General features: G+C 37.7%; 1 protein-coding gene across 2 annotated transcripts in view; it reads right to left on the reverse strand.

Annotated features, from left to right (window-relative positions):
* The window catches only part of cadm1b (cell adhesion molecule 1b), a 280,976-nt gene that overhangs the window by 70,273 nt on the left and 189,581 nt on the right, over positions 1–21,122 (reverse strand). The window contains exons 2-3 of one of the 2 annotated variants that reach the window (XM_038303433.1): positions 17,527–17,547; positions 7,126–7,272 (exon numbers count right to left, since the gene is read on the reverse strand). In XM_038303433.1, coding sequence (XP_038159361.1) covers positions 7,126–7,272; positions 17,527–17,547 — 168 coding nt within the window. The remainder of the gene's footprint in view (positions 1–7,125; positions 7,273–17,526; positions 17,548–21,122) is intronic. The other variant, XM_038303434.1, reaches the window with a different exon arrangement.

Raw genomic sequence — 21,122 nt, forward strand, 5'->3', positions numbered from 1 at the left:
AAGTTGGAGTCATGTCTGACACCTTTACTATAATAAAACCAGAACAATTCCTTTGATACCATGATGCTCTGATGGTTGTACAGTAATGTTCCTTTTGTGTAAATCATAATAGAAAGTACTATAAGGAGCCAATATAATTAAATTAGGATGGGATATCAGTTTTTTTTTTATCTTCATATGTAAAATTATTTAACCTAAACAAGTTTTTTTTTTCCAAGAATGATTTGATAAATGTTTTGACAATAAATTAGAGTTCTGAAAAATCCTCCTCCACACTTTATATACATACTTCTTGTAAAATGCTGTTCCAGCATTTCTAATCAGATTAAAATTTACCTATACTTTCAGAGATGGCAAAAGTACTCACTTTCCGTACTTGAGTAAAAGTACAGATACTTGTGTTAAAAAATACTCTGGTAAAAGTGGAAGTACTGATTAAACTTTTTTACTCAAGTAAAAGTAACAAAGTACAGGCTTGTAAATTTACTTAAAGTATAAAAGTAAAAGTAGAAACCACTTTTTTCATGCCGTTGCCTACATTTTAAATGGATGTCTGCCAATAGGACTAGATCTCCGTTGTGTTGATTTTCAATCATCTCGTCGTCCATGCTACTATGCTAACGCCACCGCCACCAAGCTGCAATGATTTGCCGCCAATGAATACCGCCGAATCTGTCGATTCATCTTGTAGTGGTGCGTCAAATGCAACGTAGATTCCCATCCAATTAGACTGAATTTGGTATTGATGACGTGAAAAATAATAACGGTAACTCCATTGAAATGATTCAAAACTAAAGTAACGAGACAATTTTTTAAAATGTAAGGAGTAGAAAGTACAGATATTTGTGTAAAAATGTAAGGAGTAGAAGTAAAAAGTCGCCATAAAAATAAGTAGTAAAGTAAAGTAAAAATATCAGAAAAATCTACTTAAGTACAGTAACGAAGTATTTGTACTTCGTTACTTCCCATCTCTGTATACTTTTAACAGAACAACATCACCTGAAAAAGTTTGAAGAAAAAAAAAACCCTTATGATCCCTATGGGTACAGTTAATGAGCCAAAGTTAAGTTAATTAGAAATGTTCCTTTATAAAATCAGTAGGAACTGATTGACACTCCTATTGGCTTTCCTAATCACAGCACTAGTGAATTGCAGTTTTAACTATTTCTCCAGCGTGGCTCTATTACACAACTACTGCTTAACCAACCATTTATAGATAATTGATACATTTTAACAAATGTTAGGGAAAAATATAGTTTAGTGTACCTATTTAGTAATCTGTCTTCCTGTTCTCTTACTGTTCCATACACACAAGACTGTTTTTAAATAATTAAATAAAAAAAATAAAATAATAAAAGGCAGCAGCACATGCAGTTCAAGGGAATATTTGTTAATATTTATAACTCAGGAAAAAGATACATGAAAGGAACACATATTAACCTTTTAAAGTAAAGTGAACTGTGACAAGGCTGAATAAAGGCTAACGGTTATGCTATCTCTATATCAGAACATAGTTCAAGGTTTTTACATAGGTCACATAATTGTGGAGAGTGCTATATGCGTTTTTTAACAATAATTAATTGCTTATATTATGAAAAATAAGACACTGAAATACTCATGACATTTTCTGTTGCCACATTCAGGAAAATAACAGCAGCTGATTCATTTTCTGTATGTCACCTAATGCATTAGAGAAATCAGCTTGGGCATATTTAATTATAGGAGATACATGTTAATTTAAGGGTTAGACAATATACTGTTGCATCACATTGTTCAACAAAAGTTCTGTGGTAGTTAGTGCTACTGCTTAGATAACTGCTGTTCAATCTGAATAACTCACACAAAGAGAAAAGACAATTAGGAGAAATGCATTGATACAATTACTTTGTCTTTGGTGCTCAGACCTCGGCAGGGTTAGGTTTAATTTTTTGCGCTTATGTTTGATAGACATGCATGAACAGGAGCAAAGAATAGGGCTCTTTCCCCCCAGGCCTGAAACTGGTGGTGGAGTGGAGATAGATGAAGTTGGTCAGTCTGTAGACTGCTGGTTAGCGAGACGGTCTGCTGAGCTTTATGGGGAGATCCAGTGGATTGCGTGGGCTGATTCTAGAGCTTCACTCAGGGACCTGGAAGATGGAAGTCCAGTTGGATATCACAGGTTGAGAGAACCTGTCCATGATGAGCAAGTATGAAGCGACAGTGGAAAGGAAAAACTCCCCAATGGGAAGAAACCTCTGGCAGAACCAGGCTCAACATGGCGGTCTTCTGCCAGACCGGTTGAGATGAGACAGGGAATGCAGTAAGAGTCCAGGAGGAGTGATACTCTGATGAAGCTTTAGCTACGATGGTGGAGGAGGGACTGGAGGTGGGTTGAAACTGTGTCATCTGAATGAAGTCACAGCGCATCCGCCGCCTGTGTACAGGAGCAGACAAGTTCGTATCGGAGGCATTTTAAGATGATCTTTGGATGCCGATTGGCTTTAGTGGAGGTGTGGTTCAAAGCTGATTGGCTGTGTCGCAGGTGGATGTAAGAGAGCAATGAGTTTCTTCAGTTGAACTTCCGCCTAGGCTTCATTTCAAGTACCGTATTTTCACGACTATAAGGCGCACTTAAACGTCTTTTTTTCCCCTCAAAATGTGCAGTGCGCCCTATGTGTGTTGTAACTGTGACTTTTGAGACCACCTCATTGAGGAGATGATGAAAGAGTGGCTGAATGTAAGGAGACCAGGTGTTTTTTTTTTCCTCTCATCACCATCGCTGTTAATATGTAACTCCATGCGTGCCAATCTCACAGCTGATGTGAAAAACATGGGGAAACAAATTAACCCTGTGCTCGCTGTTTAACCGCTCGACATCGGTGTGAACCGGACCCAGCAAGTGCAGCACAAGCAGCGAGTTTACATGCAAAGTAAATGGTTGACGTGCGTATAGGTGCAGCAAAAGGTCCTGCAGCGCGTTTTGAGCAGCAGGAGCGTTTAAGCATCTGCCAACGCGCTGCTGCTGCTCGAGATGGAAAAATTGAAGTTTTGCTGCTGGACGCGCCGCATCAACCAATCAGAGAAGCTGATCTGGGAGCTGACAGCGAGACAGACACAGCGCTCTGATGACATAACGCAAATGGAAAAGGCTGGATGGATGAGGAGATGATGAAAGCGTAGCTGAGGGAGGTGTAGCCTATGTGAGGAGACCAGGTGGTTTTTTCCACGCATCACCATCGCTGCGTGCCCATCTCACAGCCGATGTGAAAAAAAAGGTGAATCAAATGGATACTGTGCTCACCGTTATCCCGGGGGGTCTGACAAAGGAGCTTCAACTGCTCGACATCAGTGTGAAGCGGCCGTTCAAAGTAAGGCTGCGATAAGTGGAAGGCAGCGCCAGGCAAGTTACGGCACCGTTTGCGGATGGATTGTAGATGCTTGGACTAACGTGTCTGCTGGCTCTGTTGTTCAAGCTTTTGCAAAAGCCGGCATTATTTCTGAGGAGCTGCGCTGCACGGAAAGTGACTGACAGCGAAGAAGGGGAAACTGGCATGTCTGATTTAGTGCAGCTGTTTTATTCAGAAACAGAGGATGATGACTTTGATGGGTTTGATTAATACTTTGTAATAAATACATGAATAAAGCACAATCATACTCAGTTTTGCTCCCGCTCTATTTTTCTACCTGAAAACTTAATTCAACAGCAGCCTCTGGGCGGGTCTCCTCCTCTTCACCACGGTGGCTGGCAGGTGTTTTTTCATCTAAACAATCTAAATCTTGCAGCTATATTTGCTGTGATCAGTGGGAATAAAGTAGTTTTAATATGTTTTTAAGTGAGAAAGTCCACCTGAAAACGTAATAATTGCAGTCAGTTCATCCAGATTATCTATTTCTGTCGGAGGCGCTCAGACCCCCACATACCAGCGGTGCACCGACAGCAGAAATCCCTTCATCAGCAGCCTCTAGGCTGGGCAGCCTCCGGGTTCATGCGGTGGATGGCAGGTGTTTTTCATCTAAATAATTTAAACTGCAGGCACCCATAAAAGCGAACATATTCCGTCGGCAGGTTTCAGGATTTTAAGTTAATTTAGGAGTGACCACAGCGCTGTGTCATCTGCGATGTGTCTGTCTCACGGCCAGCTGCCAGGCTTGATTAATACTTTGTAATAAATACATGAATAAAGCACAGTCATACTCAGTTTTGCCCCCGCTGTATTTTTAAATACGCAGTAGAGGTATTTAAAGGTAGTAGAGGACATGCACCTGTATATAAAAAACGCGCCCTATAGTCCGGTGCGCCCTATAGTCCGGTGCGCCTTATGTGTGTGTTAAATACAGAAATGGGACACATAACTGAGACTGCGCCTTTTAATACGGTGCGCCTTATGGTCGTGAAAATACGGTAACCAAAGCTGCCATGTTCTAGCACACTATTAAGGGTGCACCTTTCGTCCATAAACTACTAGTGGTGACAGAATGCAGATACTCCCATAACAGATAAGTAGCAGAAGATGGATGAATGGATGGACAGTAGTTAAAATAAATAAAATGTATATGAAAATTGTATATATATGAATTACATATGAAAAAAATTATAATTAAGCTACAGACTTTCTTATCATAATATAAATTTTTTGGGATGTTTGATAATTTGTCTGTTCTAATCAGCAATATTTATATTTATGTTGTAATGTTTAAGGAATAGAATGTTTTGTAGTTTTTTTCTTCAGAATAATAGTCAGAAACCTAAAATACAAAAATCTTGGAAATATGAAATACGAAAAAAATAACAACTAACCTTCACAACGATATTTCAAATAGGAAAATAACTGAAATTTTTTTCCGTAATATACATATATTTGTATGATTGGCTGCAGCATACAGTTAGAAAGAGCAGAGTGGTGTTCTCAAATCTAAACAGAGAAGGCGAAGATTTTCTTGACAAAACATAGATATATTTTTAACAATAAAATGAACATAACAGCAGGTGCAAAAATGTAATGTGTTTGCCTGAATGAAAAAAGAAGAACATATACTAATAATAAAATCAAGCTAAATACACATGTCAAAATTTTTGTACAATCAAAAATGTAAATATCAGAGCCATGTCATCTGTTGTGCAATTTTATTTGGGTGGAAAAAGCCTCTGAACTACTGTATTCTGTTGTATCTTTATGGATCATTCCAGGGCCCAATCGCAGGTAGTAATGTCAAAGCAGTTGGTCTGGTGTGGTGGATTCATTTTAGAGATGGCATGGGGGCTGGGGGAAGTTGTGTCTACTTGCACTGTCATTGCACTGTCATTGCATATTTTTAATCACAATGATCAGGTTCAGTCAAAAAGAAGCTTGCAAAGCTTGCTTCTCATTATGTCAATATCTGCTTTTGTCTCCTTGAACCCCAGTTGGCCGATGGCCGCTCACTCTGAGCCTGGATTTGCTGGAGGTTTCTTCCTTTTAAAAGGGAGTTTTCCTCTCCACTGTTGCCACAAGCATGCTCTGTGTGAGGGATTGCAGAAGAGGCAATGAGTCAATGCAATCAGCTGGTTTTCCTTAAATAGTAAATCTTAACCAATCCGACCGTGTAACTTGCAAATAATTACACTGAATAAATTTTTTCTAATTGCACCATTTGTCTGAGTGAGCCTATTCTTTTTAAATTTTGGTTCTATAGTTTTTACTGATGATTATTTGTCACAAAAAATATGTTAATAGGGATAAAAGGGAAAGATCAAAAAATTGCAAGACAGTTGCTCACTATCAGTGGCTCCCTTCCTAATAGAAAGGAAAAATGAATGTATAGCCAAGGCTTGAGTATAAAATCTGTTTGAAGACATTTTTCACTGCATGCTGTTAACTGTAGATACATTTACAGAGCTGGACTAAGATGACAGATGAAAAATGCAATATTGTTAATGAACATCAGTGTAGTTGAGTTAAACCCTGTGAAATAGGACACAGACTGATTATGAGAAGGAAAGTGAAACTTTTTGGCTGCATCCATTCTTTTATTATGTGTTTTAGCACTGGGGACTTGGCCTAGTAATACCTAGATGTATTTTAGTGACATACAGGTACATCTCAAAAATTTTAATATTATGAAAAGTTTATATGTTTCCAATAAGGGAAGTGCTTTTATAGAGTAAAATATATCAAGCCTTTATTTCTTGTAATTTTATTGATCATGGCTTATAAGAAAATGCCAGTCTATGAAAATAAAAATATTTTAAATTAGGTCAATATTGGAAACACTTATTATAAAACCCTGTTTCAGAACAAAAGAAGAAAGCTCCAGTTTGTCCATCTGGTAAATAACAGGCATGCCAGACTCATGTTTTATTTTTTAATCCATGGGTACGATGTTGTTCTGTTAGATTTCCAAACTTCTGCTCTCAGACCACATTTGTATCGAGTTCCCACTCTTACAAAATAAATTACTATATAATTCTTTCCCATTTGAACATGCGTTGGATCTAAAGACTTTGCACTATTTCCAACTTGGGTGGCCTTTGGTTTTGACATTTGCTCTAATTTGGTGTTTGTGTAATACCATCACTATGGTCGATTTAGCTGCATGCTTTGCAGAATATATTTTTTTTAGATATCTCTTCAATTAGGATATTGATATAAAAGTACAGTGAGCTAAAAAACTGAAGACATTTGAAAAAGAAAAAGTTGTAAAGAGTCTGATACACATACTTAAATCCTGGTTAATAAACTCAAATGCAGGAAAGGAGTGCATAACAGTGTGGCAATGTGTTAGGCTTGTAATGGTCCCAACGCTGCTGCCTGCAGACTTTTTCTTTCCTTTTTCTCTGACTTCCTAAAGTTAGTTCTTAAAGTTAACTCTAAAAAGGAACAAAGATTCCTCACAGCTGTCAGAAAAGCTGAGAATAAAAGAAACTATTTGAGGAAGAAACATAAAACAACTTTTTTCTTAAAGTTCTGAAAGAAATATTCCTGGTTTGAGGCAGAAATCAAACCTGTGTAGGCAGCCAGAATTGAAGAAAATTGGATTTCCACTTACTCTATCCCTTTTGTTGTGGCAAACAATATTTCCCTCAGTTACTGTAAAAGGGGGCATGACTGTGCATTTTAAAACTCCGGGAATGGTGAATAGCTTTGTATCTCAGGCAGGAGCACTTACGTCTAACATCTCTGAAGTAGATGGTCTGTCTGTTTGGGTTCAGCAGCTGGATGACGGAGTCGTCGTTGTCCCTCACACGGCAGCTGATGGTGGCAGTTTCCCCCTCAATCACGGTCACGTTATCCGTTGCCAGGTTCTGGCTGTCAACTAAAAAGCAAAAAAAAAAAAAAAAAAAAGTTGATGATACTTCCAACATAAAACAAACATTCTTGACTGGATATTAAGAGTCTATTAAATACTTCAGATTTTGTTTTTTCCTCATGTCAACGGACAGAGCAAAGATATGCAAAGAGACTATGTAGATAGTCAGTTTGCAGCCATGTCTAATCCTTTTAATATAAGAGCCATGTGCAGTGTTTGTCACTATTGATCTCCCCCCGCAGCTCAGAGTAGGCCCTTCGAGTGAATGCCAGATGGGCTGTAAGCTCTGCTGCCCACAAAGATGCAGAGAGAGGAGATGAAGAAAAAAATAAAAAAGGACAAAGAACAAGTGTAAGAAAGTGGAAACTGGCAGATATGGGCGGGGTGGTGGAGGTGAGAAAGATGGGGAGAGTTAAACCCGGAGCAGAGGAGAGTGCTGTTTCTGGTTAAGCTTTATCAGAGCTCTCCATCTGAGGCTCGGTGTGACCAGTGTGTGCTCAGTGTACTCAGTGATTCTGTTCCCTATCTCCAGCTATACAAGCATCTGAGTCACTGTGTGCACACTGGCATTGTTGCCTCTGACAGACTTTGGACCTTGTCATCATAACTTACACCACGCTAAGCCCCAACACAAAAAGCCTGGCTTTGTTTCCCCTGTCTTCAGTAAGAAAGAGGAAGGGAGTCAAAAGTCACCTTGTCCTATATTTATTTGGCAGAAGAGAAGGAAAAAAAGGTAGAGGACGTGTATTTAATGCCTTAGATTCCCACCAGCAAAGAAACAACACTCCTAGTGCCCCCCCCAACAAAAAAAGAAAAACATCAAAAGCACATTTGCATGCCTGAGTTGTCAGACACCTCTATTGCATTCTGACATTTACAAAGTGGAGGAGGGGGAAGAAATGCCTGCATTTTCCGATAGTGATAATGGGAATAGACAGTCAAACTAACATGATCCAAAATGAACTCTGCAAACGCGCCGAGCAATAAGAAATTAACCTCCTGTGGAGAAAAGCTCCTCAGACCTGTCTGATGCAATGAACTACCCATTTTATTCAGTTTCTCTGCCAGCACACAAAAGAAGGAAAATAGGTTAAAAAAAACTACACAAAAAAAAAAAAACAGTCAGAAAACACAACGTAGGTAATTAAAAGTTTACTGTAACCCCATAATAGACTTTAATTCATTTATATTAATGACATTTGTTTTTAATGTGTTTTAATTTGATGATGCAATTTTGGAATGTTGAGCAAATAATAATAATAATAAGCAAATCTATTTAAATAATCTGCTTTTGGTTTACAAGCAAACTAAATGTAATTGTTTCTTAGGGATCATAGGCTTCTCACACTTTTCAGTAATGTTTATTAATAAATTAGATTTTATAAGAAATTAAGCACATGAGCACAAACAAAATAAACTGAATTCACATACTGTTCAAATAAACACAGCCAGAATATGAAGCAAACCAGCGCTGTCCATCCTTCTACCAGTGTAACTGTTAGGAAGAATATAAGGAGCAGTCGAATATTGAGTCAGAATTACACCAGAATCATTTTAAGAAGTCTGCCATGCACTCAAGGATGTTTAACCAATTATTACTCAGCATGTATGCATGTATACCCTGATAGGCAAAAGTAACAGAGGGTCAGGCCATCTCGGACCAAATACAGAGGATCCATCATGCATGAACAGCTTAAACTGACCTTGGGACGGGATCTTTTTGTACAACTGCCCAAAACAAATAGGATCGTGGGTCTAGAACAAATCTGGATCACAGGTACAATACAACAGTCACTAGATACACACATGTGACCCAGCTTTGGTCAGTATTTGTAATACAGAATTGTACAGGTTCAAATTTGACTCACATAAAATAGAAACACAGAGTTTTGCTTGAGAAATGGTTCATTTAACATGAAATAGATAATATAACACTTACAATAACAATGATAGAATAAAACCATTTCATGCCCAGTGATACAGTGTGTTGTCTCTAATCACATGATGGGTGCTTTACTCACTTTCAATCAGAATTTTGCCAAACAGCTATAGATATATACATTTGTGTATATGATTTCAAAATGTTACCTTTTAACGTTCCTAAGTGTCTTTCTTGAATATTAGTGTGCTGTGTCAGATCGGTGTCAGCAGGTACACACTGAAACTGGCATACATAATCAAAATAAGCCTCTTTTGAAATAAGTGTTCCATTTTATATTGAATTAAACAAATAAAAATCTGAATAAGGATTAAATTTATTACTTACTTATCCAACATTGTATTTCACAAGCTTTTACTCAAATGAATTTATTTATCTTATTTATGCGTTTACTCACTGATATTCAGGCCTTGCTTTTTCAAATTTTAAATTTGCTTAATAGAAAAAGAATATTATCCACAATCACTGCAGCTACATTAATATGCTTTCCCTTTCCTTAATCACAAACCCAGCATATGAAAAGTCTCTTTCACAAGCTGAATTTAATGTCAGGATAGTAAGCACATTGTGAGTTAGCAGTGTTAGGGTCAGGAACATTTTTGCCTGATCTTTCCACCACAACAAAACATCCTAAATACAGTATTCCCCTTGGGTGTCTTCACTTTAGTGTAGGCCCTCTGCTTTTCATGCTTAATGAAAATTGACATTATCTGGTCATATTTTAATGAACTCATTAAGATTTAGAGTTAATAAATAGCTAAATTTAAATAATGACTTTTGTTTATATTGAAACTCAATTTGAGCTACCCCCCTTTTTCTTTATTTATACTCGTCACCATGAAATAATACTTTAATTTCCTACCAGTAGCTGAAAGTTTACTGTGGGTACCTGCAATACCAGACCAGCTGCAGGACTCTAATCTTAATATAGATCCATCAGTTCCTCGAACAGTAATTGAAATCATATACATTTTAACACAGCAAAAACAATCTAGAAATGAGTAAACATTTCTTAAATTACAGTAACAGCCATTCAACATGTCCCTTTCCAGTTTCTCTTTGGACCTTAATGTCTACAAATCATGACAGAAACAATATTTTAGTACAAATATTGATTTTTAAAAAGGAATTGTAGGGGACCAGCCAAGGACCGGTCAAGGACCCATCAAGGAAAATAACGACTTATTTAGATTTAATTATTTTTGCAGTATACATTTACCGCTTGGAGGCATGGTGAAATTTTCCATGTGAAAACTAAATGTTCTAAATGATCATCTCATGTGTGCTTGTTTGATGTCATGTGCCTGAAAACAACACAATGTACAACCAGAGTTTTATTCCTGATTTTATTATCATCATCTGTGGCCCCTCTTGAGTTTTAAAAATCACCCAGAAATTTTTAAAACCTGTCTGAGTCAGCTCTAAGTTTTAGTCAACAAAACCAATCCTAAATCTGACTGTAATCTCTGATTTCTGGCTGAAACCATTTACTTCTCTTCAGGGACCCCATTTGGCCTCATAAAAAGTCTCTCAAATCCATCCAAAATATTCCTCCAGAAAATTTGCTGTCCTGCTAAACATCTCACATCTCTGTCATCAAACTTTGTTGCTCCCAGTTGCTTCCAGGTGTTTTTCTGCATTAGAGTAAAAATTCTGAGGGAAAGTCAGAACTTTTCTTGTCCCTAGTACTTTTTTTTTAGTAACCCCAAACGGCCTCTATAAGTGAATGTGAGCGCTACACATAGGCTGCATCATTTCATTGCTTCTCAAACAAAATATTTGGAAAAGCAGGCAGTCATTCTCAGTTCACATTCCTCAGCATTTGCAATAAATACTGCAAAAGATGAGGCGGAAAGCAATATAAAAAAAAAAGTTTTGATGTCTATTTCATTTCATCACACTAAGAGCAATATATTTGGCAGTCAAAACAGCAACACAGAGCAGCCTCAAAGCAAGGTTAGTCTGCTCCCAATCTGCTGGACTGAGAGAAAAGGAACGGAAAAGATAAATTCTCCATAAGGTTTAGCAGCCCCCAAGCAAGGTTGGTCCCCCTCCAACATCCCAGCCTAGGCTCATCTCCAATTCAAAACACACATAAATAACGTTGCTGTGATTAGCAATCCCATCAAAGTGAAAACAGGCCACTTTGTGGAACATGGAGGGTTTTCGCAATTGAAGTAAACATTTTCAATTGCCTCGGCATCCTGGTCATGATTGGGTGCAAATGAGGAGAGGCAGTCATTAATTCTCCGTGGTGGGTGGGGATGATGGTGGTGATGGGGTGTGTGTGTGTGTGTGTGGGGGGGGGGGTGGGGGGTGGGGGTGGGGGGGGGGAGTGGGCAGAGGCATAGCACAGATGACTGGCTGATAGATTCACACTCATTCCAGCAGCTGTCTGGGAGAGTAAAGTGCCTGTATCTCTACACATGGCTACCCTCCTGTTCCCGCATCATAACATACTGAATGAAACAGTCTGAGGAAAATACAGACCTTCAAAAAGTCTGTGCACTCTCCGAGGGGATGTACAATCTGGCAGGAAAAGTCTGGCACCGAGGCGCGACTCATCAGCCATACTCAGAATGCAAAACGGCACCAGACCCCCCCACCCCACCCAAACAGAGCCCATCCTCAAAGAAAAAGTTGACGAAATCAGGAAATTTTTAGCAAACCGACTCCTCCATCAGAAATTCAGACACCGGCACCTTTTGAATCGTGTTGGCTCTTTCTTTGAACTTTTCTCTCTTGTTTTCACATCAAAAGACATGAAAGGGGCAGCAAAATGCAGGACAGCCAGCCCTTCTTTTTCTCTCCCGTGAGTCACCGCTGTCTGCAGCAGCAGTCATGTTCTCTCAAGGAACAACCAGACCGTCATTAACAATAAAAAGTTTCTCCCTCCTCTTCTCCAAAACTGCCTTTTCTTAGTGATTAAATCCCAATCCTCATGATGAAATGCTGTTTGAACATGTTCACAAGTAAGAAGTGTATAATTAGCATTGTACAATTTCTCAAGCACTATTTCAATGGGCAGATTTTTTAAATTTGGTAGCCTCTAATTTAACAAAACATTCTTATGAAAGTTCACAAGCTAAAAATGACAAAAAGAGGAGAAATGAGCTTGAAAAATGTTATTTTTTTGCAGTAAAAGTCAAAACATTAAGTGATAAAAAAGTCTTTGTTATAGTATAGAGTGCTTGTGGGTCCCTTAAATCCAGGCTTCAATGTTTTGTAACCCTTTAATCAAACAAAATTAAAAAAGATTTTAAAACCCTTTGATGTTGAGGTGTGTTCACACCTAAAAATACTTTTTCATGACCAAATATTCACATCATTATGTTTTAACAAATTTGCTCCTGTTGAAAAATAAAAAGCAAATGTTTAAGTATGAATATATCACAATTTTTTTTTGTATTAAAAGAAATACAATCTTTTAATCTCTTAATTGAAACAGTCAAAGGTTTGAACAATCCATAGGTCCTATGCAACTTTAATAAAGAGAGCAACTTTAATTTGAGTTCCAATGTCTAAACATATCAAAAAGAAAATGAAAGGCTTGAATATTTTTAATGTTAATTTATATTTAATTTTCCTTTAAGATTAATAAAGCAGTTTTGAATTTGAAGGGGAGAATGTTTAAATGGCAACTTTCTTTAGACATACATGATTATGTCTATAAAAAAAATTGAGCTTTGACCTGAAACTGTATGATTGAGACGTTACTGTTTTATCATGTCAGTAAATAAAAACTTTTTCAGGTATTTTTTGATTTGCTATGGCTTTTATGGAGTTTTATGGAGTTACACTTTAGTGGTTCAGGTCATCAAACCCCTTTTTAAATTTTTGTAAGTTAGTCTGAGCAAATACATGGACTATTTTAAAATAGGGAAAATATTCTTCACCTATCCATATCTGAAACTAGCAATGATAAATTAATCAGTTAAACACATATTTTTGGAAAGCTAAGATCAGTTATACTAACCACACCCAGGCATGACTACTCCCGGACCATAAAAGAATAAAGTAAAGAAAAAAGAAATAGCCATAAATAGCAACACATAATGCTAAAGAAATTTATTAACATCTTGCTTAAAGAGGAAAAAGAAAGCATCTCTAAAGTTTTTGGAGGTCCAATAAACCATAATGGATTCTTTATTCACAAATGGAGCTTACAGTACATGGAACTGTGATAAGCCATTCCTAGTAGTGTCCACCTGATCAAAAATGATTAAAGAAAGCACCGACTACACATCCAGGAAAGAACTAAATGAACCAGAGTCCATTAAAATGTGGCAGTCTCAAAATTTCTTAGCTAAAGTCAGTGATCATTGTTGGACAATAGGAGAAAAATAAGGCAATAACAGCATCAATTTGGAGAGGTCCAAGCTAAAGCACTACTGGGCAAAAATAATCATCGTTTTTGAGGAACCTTTCTTTTGAGCAAAGCCAATTCTAAAAATGACCAGTTTTTTTTATATTCCTTATACTCAGGCTCAAAACTAACACTTCATAAAAAGCAACATAGCAACACATATTTAGTTTAATGGTTTAATGTTTGCCTATTCATGACTTAGATAATATATATATATATTTTTTTCCCCCCAGCTTTCGATTGTCAGTACATTGTCACAAGTACAGAGCAACGGAATTCACCTCTGCATTTAACCCATCCCCGTGGGGAGCAGTGGGCTGCCATTGTGTGGCACCCTGGGAGCAGTGTGGGGTTAAGGGTCTTTGCTGAGGGATCCAGAGTGGCAGTCTGTGGGGAAGTGGGCTTGAACTCAGAACCTCTGAATTCCAAGCGCAATGCCCTAACTACTAGGCTGCCACTCCCCACAAAGAATAAAAGGACCACAGGATAGATTTGAACCCGGGTCAGCCGCGTCAAGGACTAAGGCCTTCATACATGGATTGCGCGCTCTAATCAAAGCACACCTCTTCGGTGGCACGATAAATTCTGCTTACTGTCAGACAGCCTTAAAAACATTCAAACAACAATAATTTAATTGTAATTCCAAATAACTGAGAAACAAAACGTATAAGAGTCATTGCCCCTTATTGAAAATGCTTAGGGGCAGCTGGTGCCTCCGAGGGAGGTAAACCCAGTGATAAGGTTTACTGGGCAATTCTTTTTTATTCAAAATCAGGTTTGTTATGACAGTTCTTTTACTTAATAAACAAAATAACCATTGGGAAACATAACTCTGAATGTTATGCTGTTATATCTGTCTAATATTACAGTTATTAGATCATCATCCGTCGACTAAAAAAATCTAGAATAAAAGAAATTTGTTGGCGCAGCAACACTTTTCTTTTTTTGTTTACTTTTTGTTAGCTGTGCATTAGAATGTTAATGTCAATAGCTTTTAGTAAAACAAACCTTACATCCTACATGCCAACGGATTTTCAGATTATTGTTTTCCAACACTGCAGTACAAACGCCCTGCCACAGTTTAAGCCATTGATTTCACTTAGTGAAATAGGAGGTATAGGTCAGACTGATGACATTTCTCCTCTGAATTCATTGAGCAAGTGGGGGTTTATACATGAAAAGTATAAATGTACTTTTATGTTGTAAAAAACACATTATATAAGTTTTTAGGTAAAATCTTTTTTGGAGAGTTGCAAAGAAGCTGTGTGGGAAATAAAACCTCAATCGAGAATAATCTACAACTCAACTGAGACATACTGTAATTTAAGTTTAGACTTAACCCTCGGAGAGCAGGTAAAGCATCAGTGCATCAAAAAAGCGAAAACAATCAACCTATTCATATCTATATTTTAGTTCAATATCACAGAAGGGACCTTTGGGAAATCTAAAACCCCTCCCTTATTTTTCTCACTGTGTTCCACCTCTTTTGAAGAGGGTTACAGGTAATCAAAGGACAGTACAACTTAAGTTCTTATGAACTTCGGATGAACTGCAGTCAAGAATCCATCAAGCACAAAACAGTTTTTCTATATTGGTAAAGTTCTTTAAACATATTAATGCATTGTTGCATTGTTGTACCTTTCCTCCAGCCTAAACGTAGCATATACATTATATGCAGATGCTGAAATGTGCTGAAATATGCATCTTTATATGTAAGACATGAAAACTGTGCTTTTGTACATAATGTAAAAACAATATTGTCAAAAGTATTTGCCTTTACTTCCAAATACTGGAATCATGTGTTCCAATCACTTTCATGGCCACAAGTATAAAATAAGGCACCTAAGTATGCAGACTGTTGGTGCAAAGATTTGTGGAAGAAGGGGGCACTCTCAGGAGCTCAGTGGATTTCCAAGAGGATCTGAACCTGTGAAAGGATGCTACCTATACCTCAAATCCAGTCATGGTATTTTCTCACTCTTAAAGCTTTTAGCTGAATCATAAGAAAATGTGTTTGGGAATTATAGCAGCTCAGCCATGAAGTGGTAGGCCATGTAAAATACAGGAGCGAAGTCAGTGGCTTCTGAAACACACAGTGCGAAGAGGTCACCAACTTTCTGTAGAGTCAATCACTAAACTACTCCAAACTTCATGTGGCCTTTACATTAGTTCTACAACTGAGGACTTCATGGAATGGGTTTCCATGTTCGAGCAGCTGCATCCAAGCCATACATCGCCATATGTAATGTAAAGCATCTGATGTAGTCATGTAAAGCTGGACTCCAGAACAATGGAGATGCACTCTCTCAAATGACGACTTTTGCTTCTCCGTTTGTAAATCTAATGGGCGATCTACTTGACCAAATGCATAGTGCCAAGTGTAAAGTTTGGTGGAAGGAGGATTATGTTGTTGGGTTTGTTTTTCAGGAGCTGGGCTTGGCAGGAAAAGTTCCAGGAAAAGGGAATCTTGAATGCTTTAGCAATCTAAGACATTTTGGAAAAACTCTGCTCCCAACTTTGTGGATAGAGTTTGGAGCTGGCCCCTTCCCATACCAAAATGACTGTGCACCAGTACACAAAGCAAGGTCCATAATGGCATGAATGGCAGTCTGGTGTGGATTAACTTGCTAGGCTTGCACAGGGTTCTGACCTCAACCTGATAGAACACCTTTAGGATGAATAAGAGTGGAGACTGAGAGCCAGGTCTTCTCACCCAGCATCAGTGTGTGACCACACAAATGTGCTTCAGGTTGAACGATCAAAAATTCTTACAGTATAAACACAATCCTCAACCTTTGGACAGTCATCCCAGAAGAACTAAGGATGCTCTAGCTGCAAAAGATGGACCAACGTCTATGGATTAGGAAAGGAATGTCACTTATGCTCATATGCGGGTGAAGCAATTTGAGTGAATACTTTTTGCAATATAATGTATGAGTGCTGCACCTTTGCCTCATTAAGTATGTGTCATCCTTGTGAGAATATGAATTACCTACGTACCTGCTGTTTATAGTATGCTATATGAACAAGTGGGGTTTTATGTAATTAAGTAAATATGTATATGATCTTGGCTGCTCAATAACCTACAGCAAAAAACAGTTGCCCATTTTTAGCTAATAAAAATATATTAATAAAAAAAAAACGCAACAAATATATGTAATATTTCTACATTTAAATTACTTTAAGTTGATGATAAAATGCTCAGACTGATGCTCAGTATTTAATAGGAGTTCAGTTTTATTTCAATATTTTAGATGATTGAACTTAACAGGGTAGAAATTTAAAAGTCATGTATTGCACTTTCCTTTGGCTTCAGTTGTTTTAATGTCAGCTGTTCGTACTTTCAAGTGCTTTGCTTTTGTTTTAATCAGTAAAACTTTAAGGATTAAGTTAACCAAAGAGTTTTGGCAAACGTAATGCAATCTTGGAGAAGTAGTAGCTGCTGGAAAGCAAATGTCTCCAAATCTAATTTAAAACAGAGAGTCCATCAGCATTACTTACCATTGTAAATAGAGTCATTCAAGTTCAGTTTCCATTAAGTGCTGATATATTATGTAATGAATTACATTTTTTTAAATAAAATATAGTGAAAAAAATGATCATCAATGAAAAATGGTAATGATCAACTATGTGACTAAGAATGGAAACAGTGCAGACAAATATTTTTGGAGAGGCTAAACAGCAGTAATAGATGAGTATTGCTGTTAGATATTGTGTAAAAAAGGCAATTAAGAAATATTAGAGGAATTCAAAACTATCAGTTACACTATATGATGAAAGGGTAATTTAACGGAAAAGAAATTCATGCCCTAAAAGAAATCTACAATACAATAATGCAAACATAAGCAGCCATGTTCACAAAGACAGATGAGCAGACTGGGATGGACAGCCAATCAACAGATGCACAGAAGCAAGCACTTCCAAATGAACAGCAGGTAGCGAGAAGAAGAAGTACCTGTCACGGTTTCAGCAGCTCCTGTGTTGTTGCAGCGAAGCCGGGGACGAGAGCAGAAGAAAGAAAAAAGAAAGGTTGTGAGCAGACAGTCTACAAGCATATTTAAACATTGCCATAATTGTGGGAGATTAAATTAAATTCAAGCCTTGTTATTGTAATTTTTCACCAATTAGGAAATATACAAAAGGTTGCAGTCAGCCAGAGACTGTGTGTGATCTCAGTAAATTAAGGACTTGTTTCTGCTTTCTTGCAGTGATCCAAGGAAACAGAATAAATGTAAAGACTTAGTTTTTTCCCCACTCATGTCCCTGATTGAGATTCCAGCCAACCCTACTATGGAATCGCCACAGCCTGTAGACTCTCCCCTGGGGGCCCCAGCAGCGTATCCTGGAGAGAAGAGCACCCATTCGGAACGGTGCCCACCAAAAACTGGCATCTCGCAGGGCATGGAAGACTGCTGTGTTCCTGAGTCCCTGCAGCATAGCTCAGGGGCCTGCACCCTTGGGAGAGGCTCCATCATTCATTGTCTGCTATTCAGGAGAAATCTTCCTGCCCCACCCCTCCCCTCCCTTCAAACCACCCCCAGAAGTCCAAATCTTTATATTTCACACACAACATTTTATTATATTGACATTTCCCCAAAAATGTAAGAGATTCTTGACTTAGACTGTGAGCAATGGGAAGCTGAGTGGTAAAATATTGAAACTGCTGCTCGTCTCACTTGTCATTGCAGGTATAATAAGGGTGTAAAGTATGACACATGTCTCTGTTATGTTCTTTTGTGGATTTTTCAGTATGTCAACTCAGTCCTCGTGGACTGGGAAGTGGAACTGACAAATGCTACGCGATAAAAAAGAAATATTTAATATTGTCCTTGTGTCTGCTGCAATATGCCTTAGTTTTCTTATGTTTTATGTGTGGATAAAAAAAAAAGTTAGGTAAAAAATGTCAAAAGCATTAATATGCTAGGCCTTTTTTAATATGGTTATCAGTTGAAACTTCAAACTGTAATCTTTTCATGTCTTAATGTTATTTTCAATCAATTTATTTGTAGACAAATACAGAGTAGAATATAAGCATGGGGTAAAAGGAAAAATGGTTCTTAAGATTATTAAAGAAAACTGGAAAGATATGGTCTTCATTTGTATTCCCATAGCTCTATGTCTCTGAGCAATCTGTTATATTTCTTGGTCTTTGTGATGCTGCTTGTTTTCTAATGGTCTCTAACAAACCAACCACTCCTGCACAGAAGAGCTAAATTGATACTCATTTTAATTCTACTACAGAATAGCTGTTTGTGTTTTTGGTTCAACCTTTTGTTTAGAGGTAATGAGTTTAATAGCTTTAAAAAAAAACAACAAGAATAATAAGATTATTATTTGATTAAAAAAGGTTCAACTTATTTATCATTTTCCTTCATTTGTGTCAAGTATTTTGTTTTGGTCCATCAACACAAAATCCTGTTACAATGCATTCTAGTTTTTCAGCAGTGCAAGTCAACATAATGATGCCAATGGTTGATTTAGAAAACAGAGTTGATGACAATCTAACTTGTCCCAGTCTTAGTGGCCCTCAGGACAGTCCATAATGAGGCTTTTGAGCTGCTTTAATTGCCAGGTAATTATAATGTTGTAGCAACATTATGTAAATGACTCATTATCATCTTGTACATGTAGACTATCTGCCCTCTTTTTATGTTACTCTGTCAGAAGTATAACCCAGAAAAATGAATCACACAGATACCAGGATACCTCATTGTTTAATCTTGTCAACTGAGACCTATGTCTAAATACAGGAGCTCGAGATAGAGTGGGGGACACAATCTCTAACCCCTCGGTATGATCCACTTCCTGTCAGTGGCCTGTGAAGGGGCTATTAATAGTAGCAGTGATAGAAGCGGTTGTGTTGGCCCCCTTCTTCCTTTGCTACTCTGTACCTTCAGCACATTAGGCTAAAGTTATGAGGCACCAGCTCGCCTGTGATTAGATGTCATGGCTGTCGCTCTGCTTTTACAGTACTGATAGACAGACATGTACAGAAATGCTTGTAATAGCGTTCGAGCAAGTGCACCCAATGCACCATTCTGCCAATCATGCCAGATGAAGGCAACAGGCCAGCCCTCCTCCAAATGATGACTTTCCTTGTCTCCTCACCTTTTCTTTCAGTCTAAATATCACCCCAGTGCTTATCGTCCTCTCGTTCTGCACACTGAGCGAGCTTTATGTTCAGAAACAGAGCAGCACTCCGGCAGCAGTTGTGTCACATTTACCTGCTGGTGGCTGGCTCGTTGTGAGCATTTGAAAGGCTAGATTTTTGGCATTCAAGCGTCTCCGTTAAACCTGTAGCCATGCCAATGGATCCATAACAATGTGCAGTATTTTTCATCTGCTGAGGCATACGAAGATCTCTGGAGAGGAGATGTCTGTGTGGTAAGAGTGGCACGATGCCTCTCTCTCTTCATGACTGCTGTTCAGTAAAAGCAGTGGGGTAACACTAATGAGGCAACATTTCTTCTGAGTACTAGAGTGATGCCTTTGAATTAAAGTTCCCTCTTTCAGGTAAAACATTCCATCGCATATTTATGCTCATGAATTGCAGTGTGTTGAATGTCAGCCTGGTGTGTGATTGCGCTGCATAAGAGAATGCTGCAGAGCTGGATGCTGGAACTCTGTGTTGTTCCAGCTGTTGTTCCCCTGTTGAGAACACCCACATTGGTTACCTTCAAAACTGTGTTTGTGCATGTGGTTGGAAGAACACAGTCTTACTGTGGGTATCCCACTGTGTTTTCATTTAATTAGAAGGGATCAGAGGTGGGCTTTAAACTTTTTCTCTTCAATCGGACAGAGATGTGAGCTCCTGCAGAGCAGACCTAATAAACACGGGCTACTTCAGAGGTCAGCTTAGTTTCACAAAGGAAACCGATCAAAGAGTATCAGCCCTAGTTGCAAAAAGAAATAAACAGTCTCCAATATATCAAGTCAGTTTCAGTTTTTATCATTTTAAAATGTACATTGAAACAAAAATTTCCCTTACACTTACAGTCTAAACCCCTTCCCTTGAAATGACCAAGACAGTGTTAGACCTTATGTCTTTAAGCTGTTACTTCCAATTTAACTGCTTTACTTTTAACCAAATACATTTTTAGATTCATGATAATAACCCCTTAATGAAAAAAAAAATAATAATAAATAAAATTCTAAAAAGTTACATTTGAAAATGTGATACATTGCAGGGTAGTGATTATATTAGAGAATTTTGATTGTTAATGTTTTTCCTGAGGAGGTACAATTCATTAGTATAGAAGTTTTTATGTAATTTTAGATAAAAAAAATATATATCTTTTTACACTTTTCAAGATATTGACAAAGGTCAATATATCCATAAAAATAAAAAATAAAACACTCCCAAAAAGCATACAAACATGTTTGATTTCCCTATTTAATTATACCCAGAATTAGGAACCTATGAACTAACCCTATCCCTACAATAAGGTAAAATTATTGTTGCTGAAAACTTACTGCAAACTTGCTATAGTAAAACATGTATAAGAAAAATTAGATCATAAACTAAAACATCTTAATGATCATTGCCTTCAA

This window comes from Cyprinodon tularosa, unplaced genomic scaffold (genome assembly GCF_016077235.1).
Source record: "Cyprinodon tularosa strain WSP-4 unplaced genomic scaffold, ASM1607723v1 ctg51, whole genome shotgun sequence".
NCBI classification, from domain to species: Eukaryota; Metazoa; Chordata; class Actinopteri; order Cyprinodontiformes; family Cyprinodontidae; genus Cyprinodon; species Cyprinodon tularosa.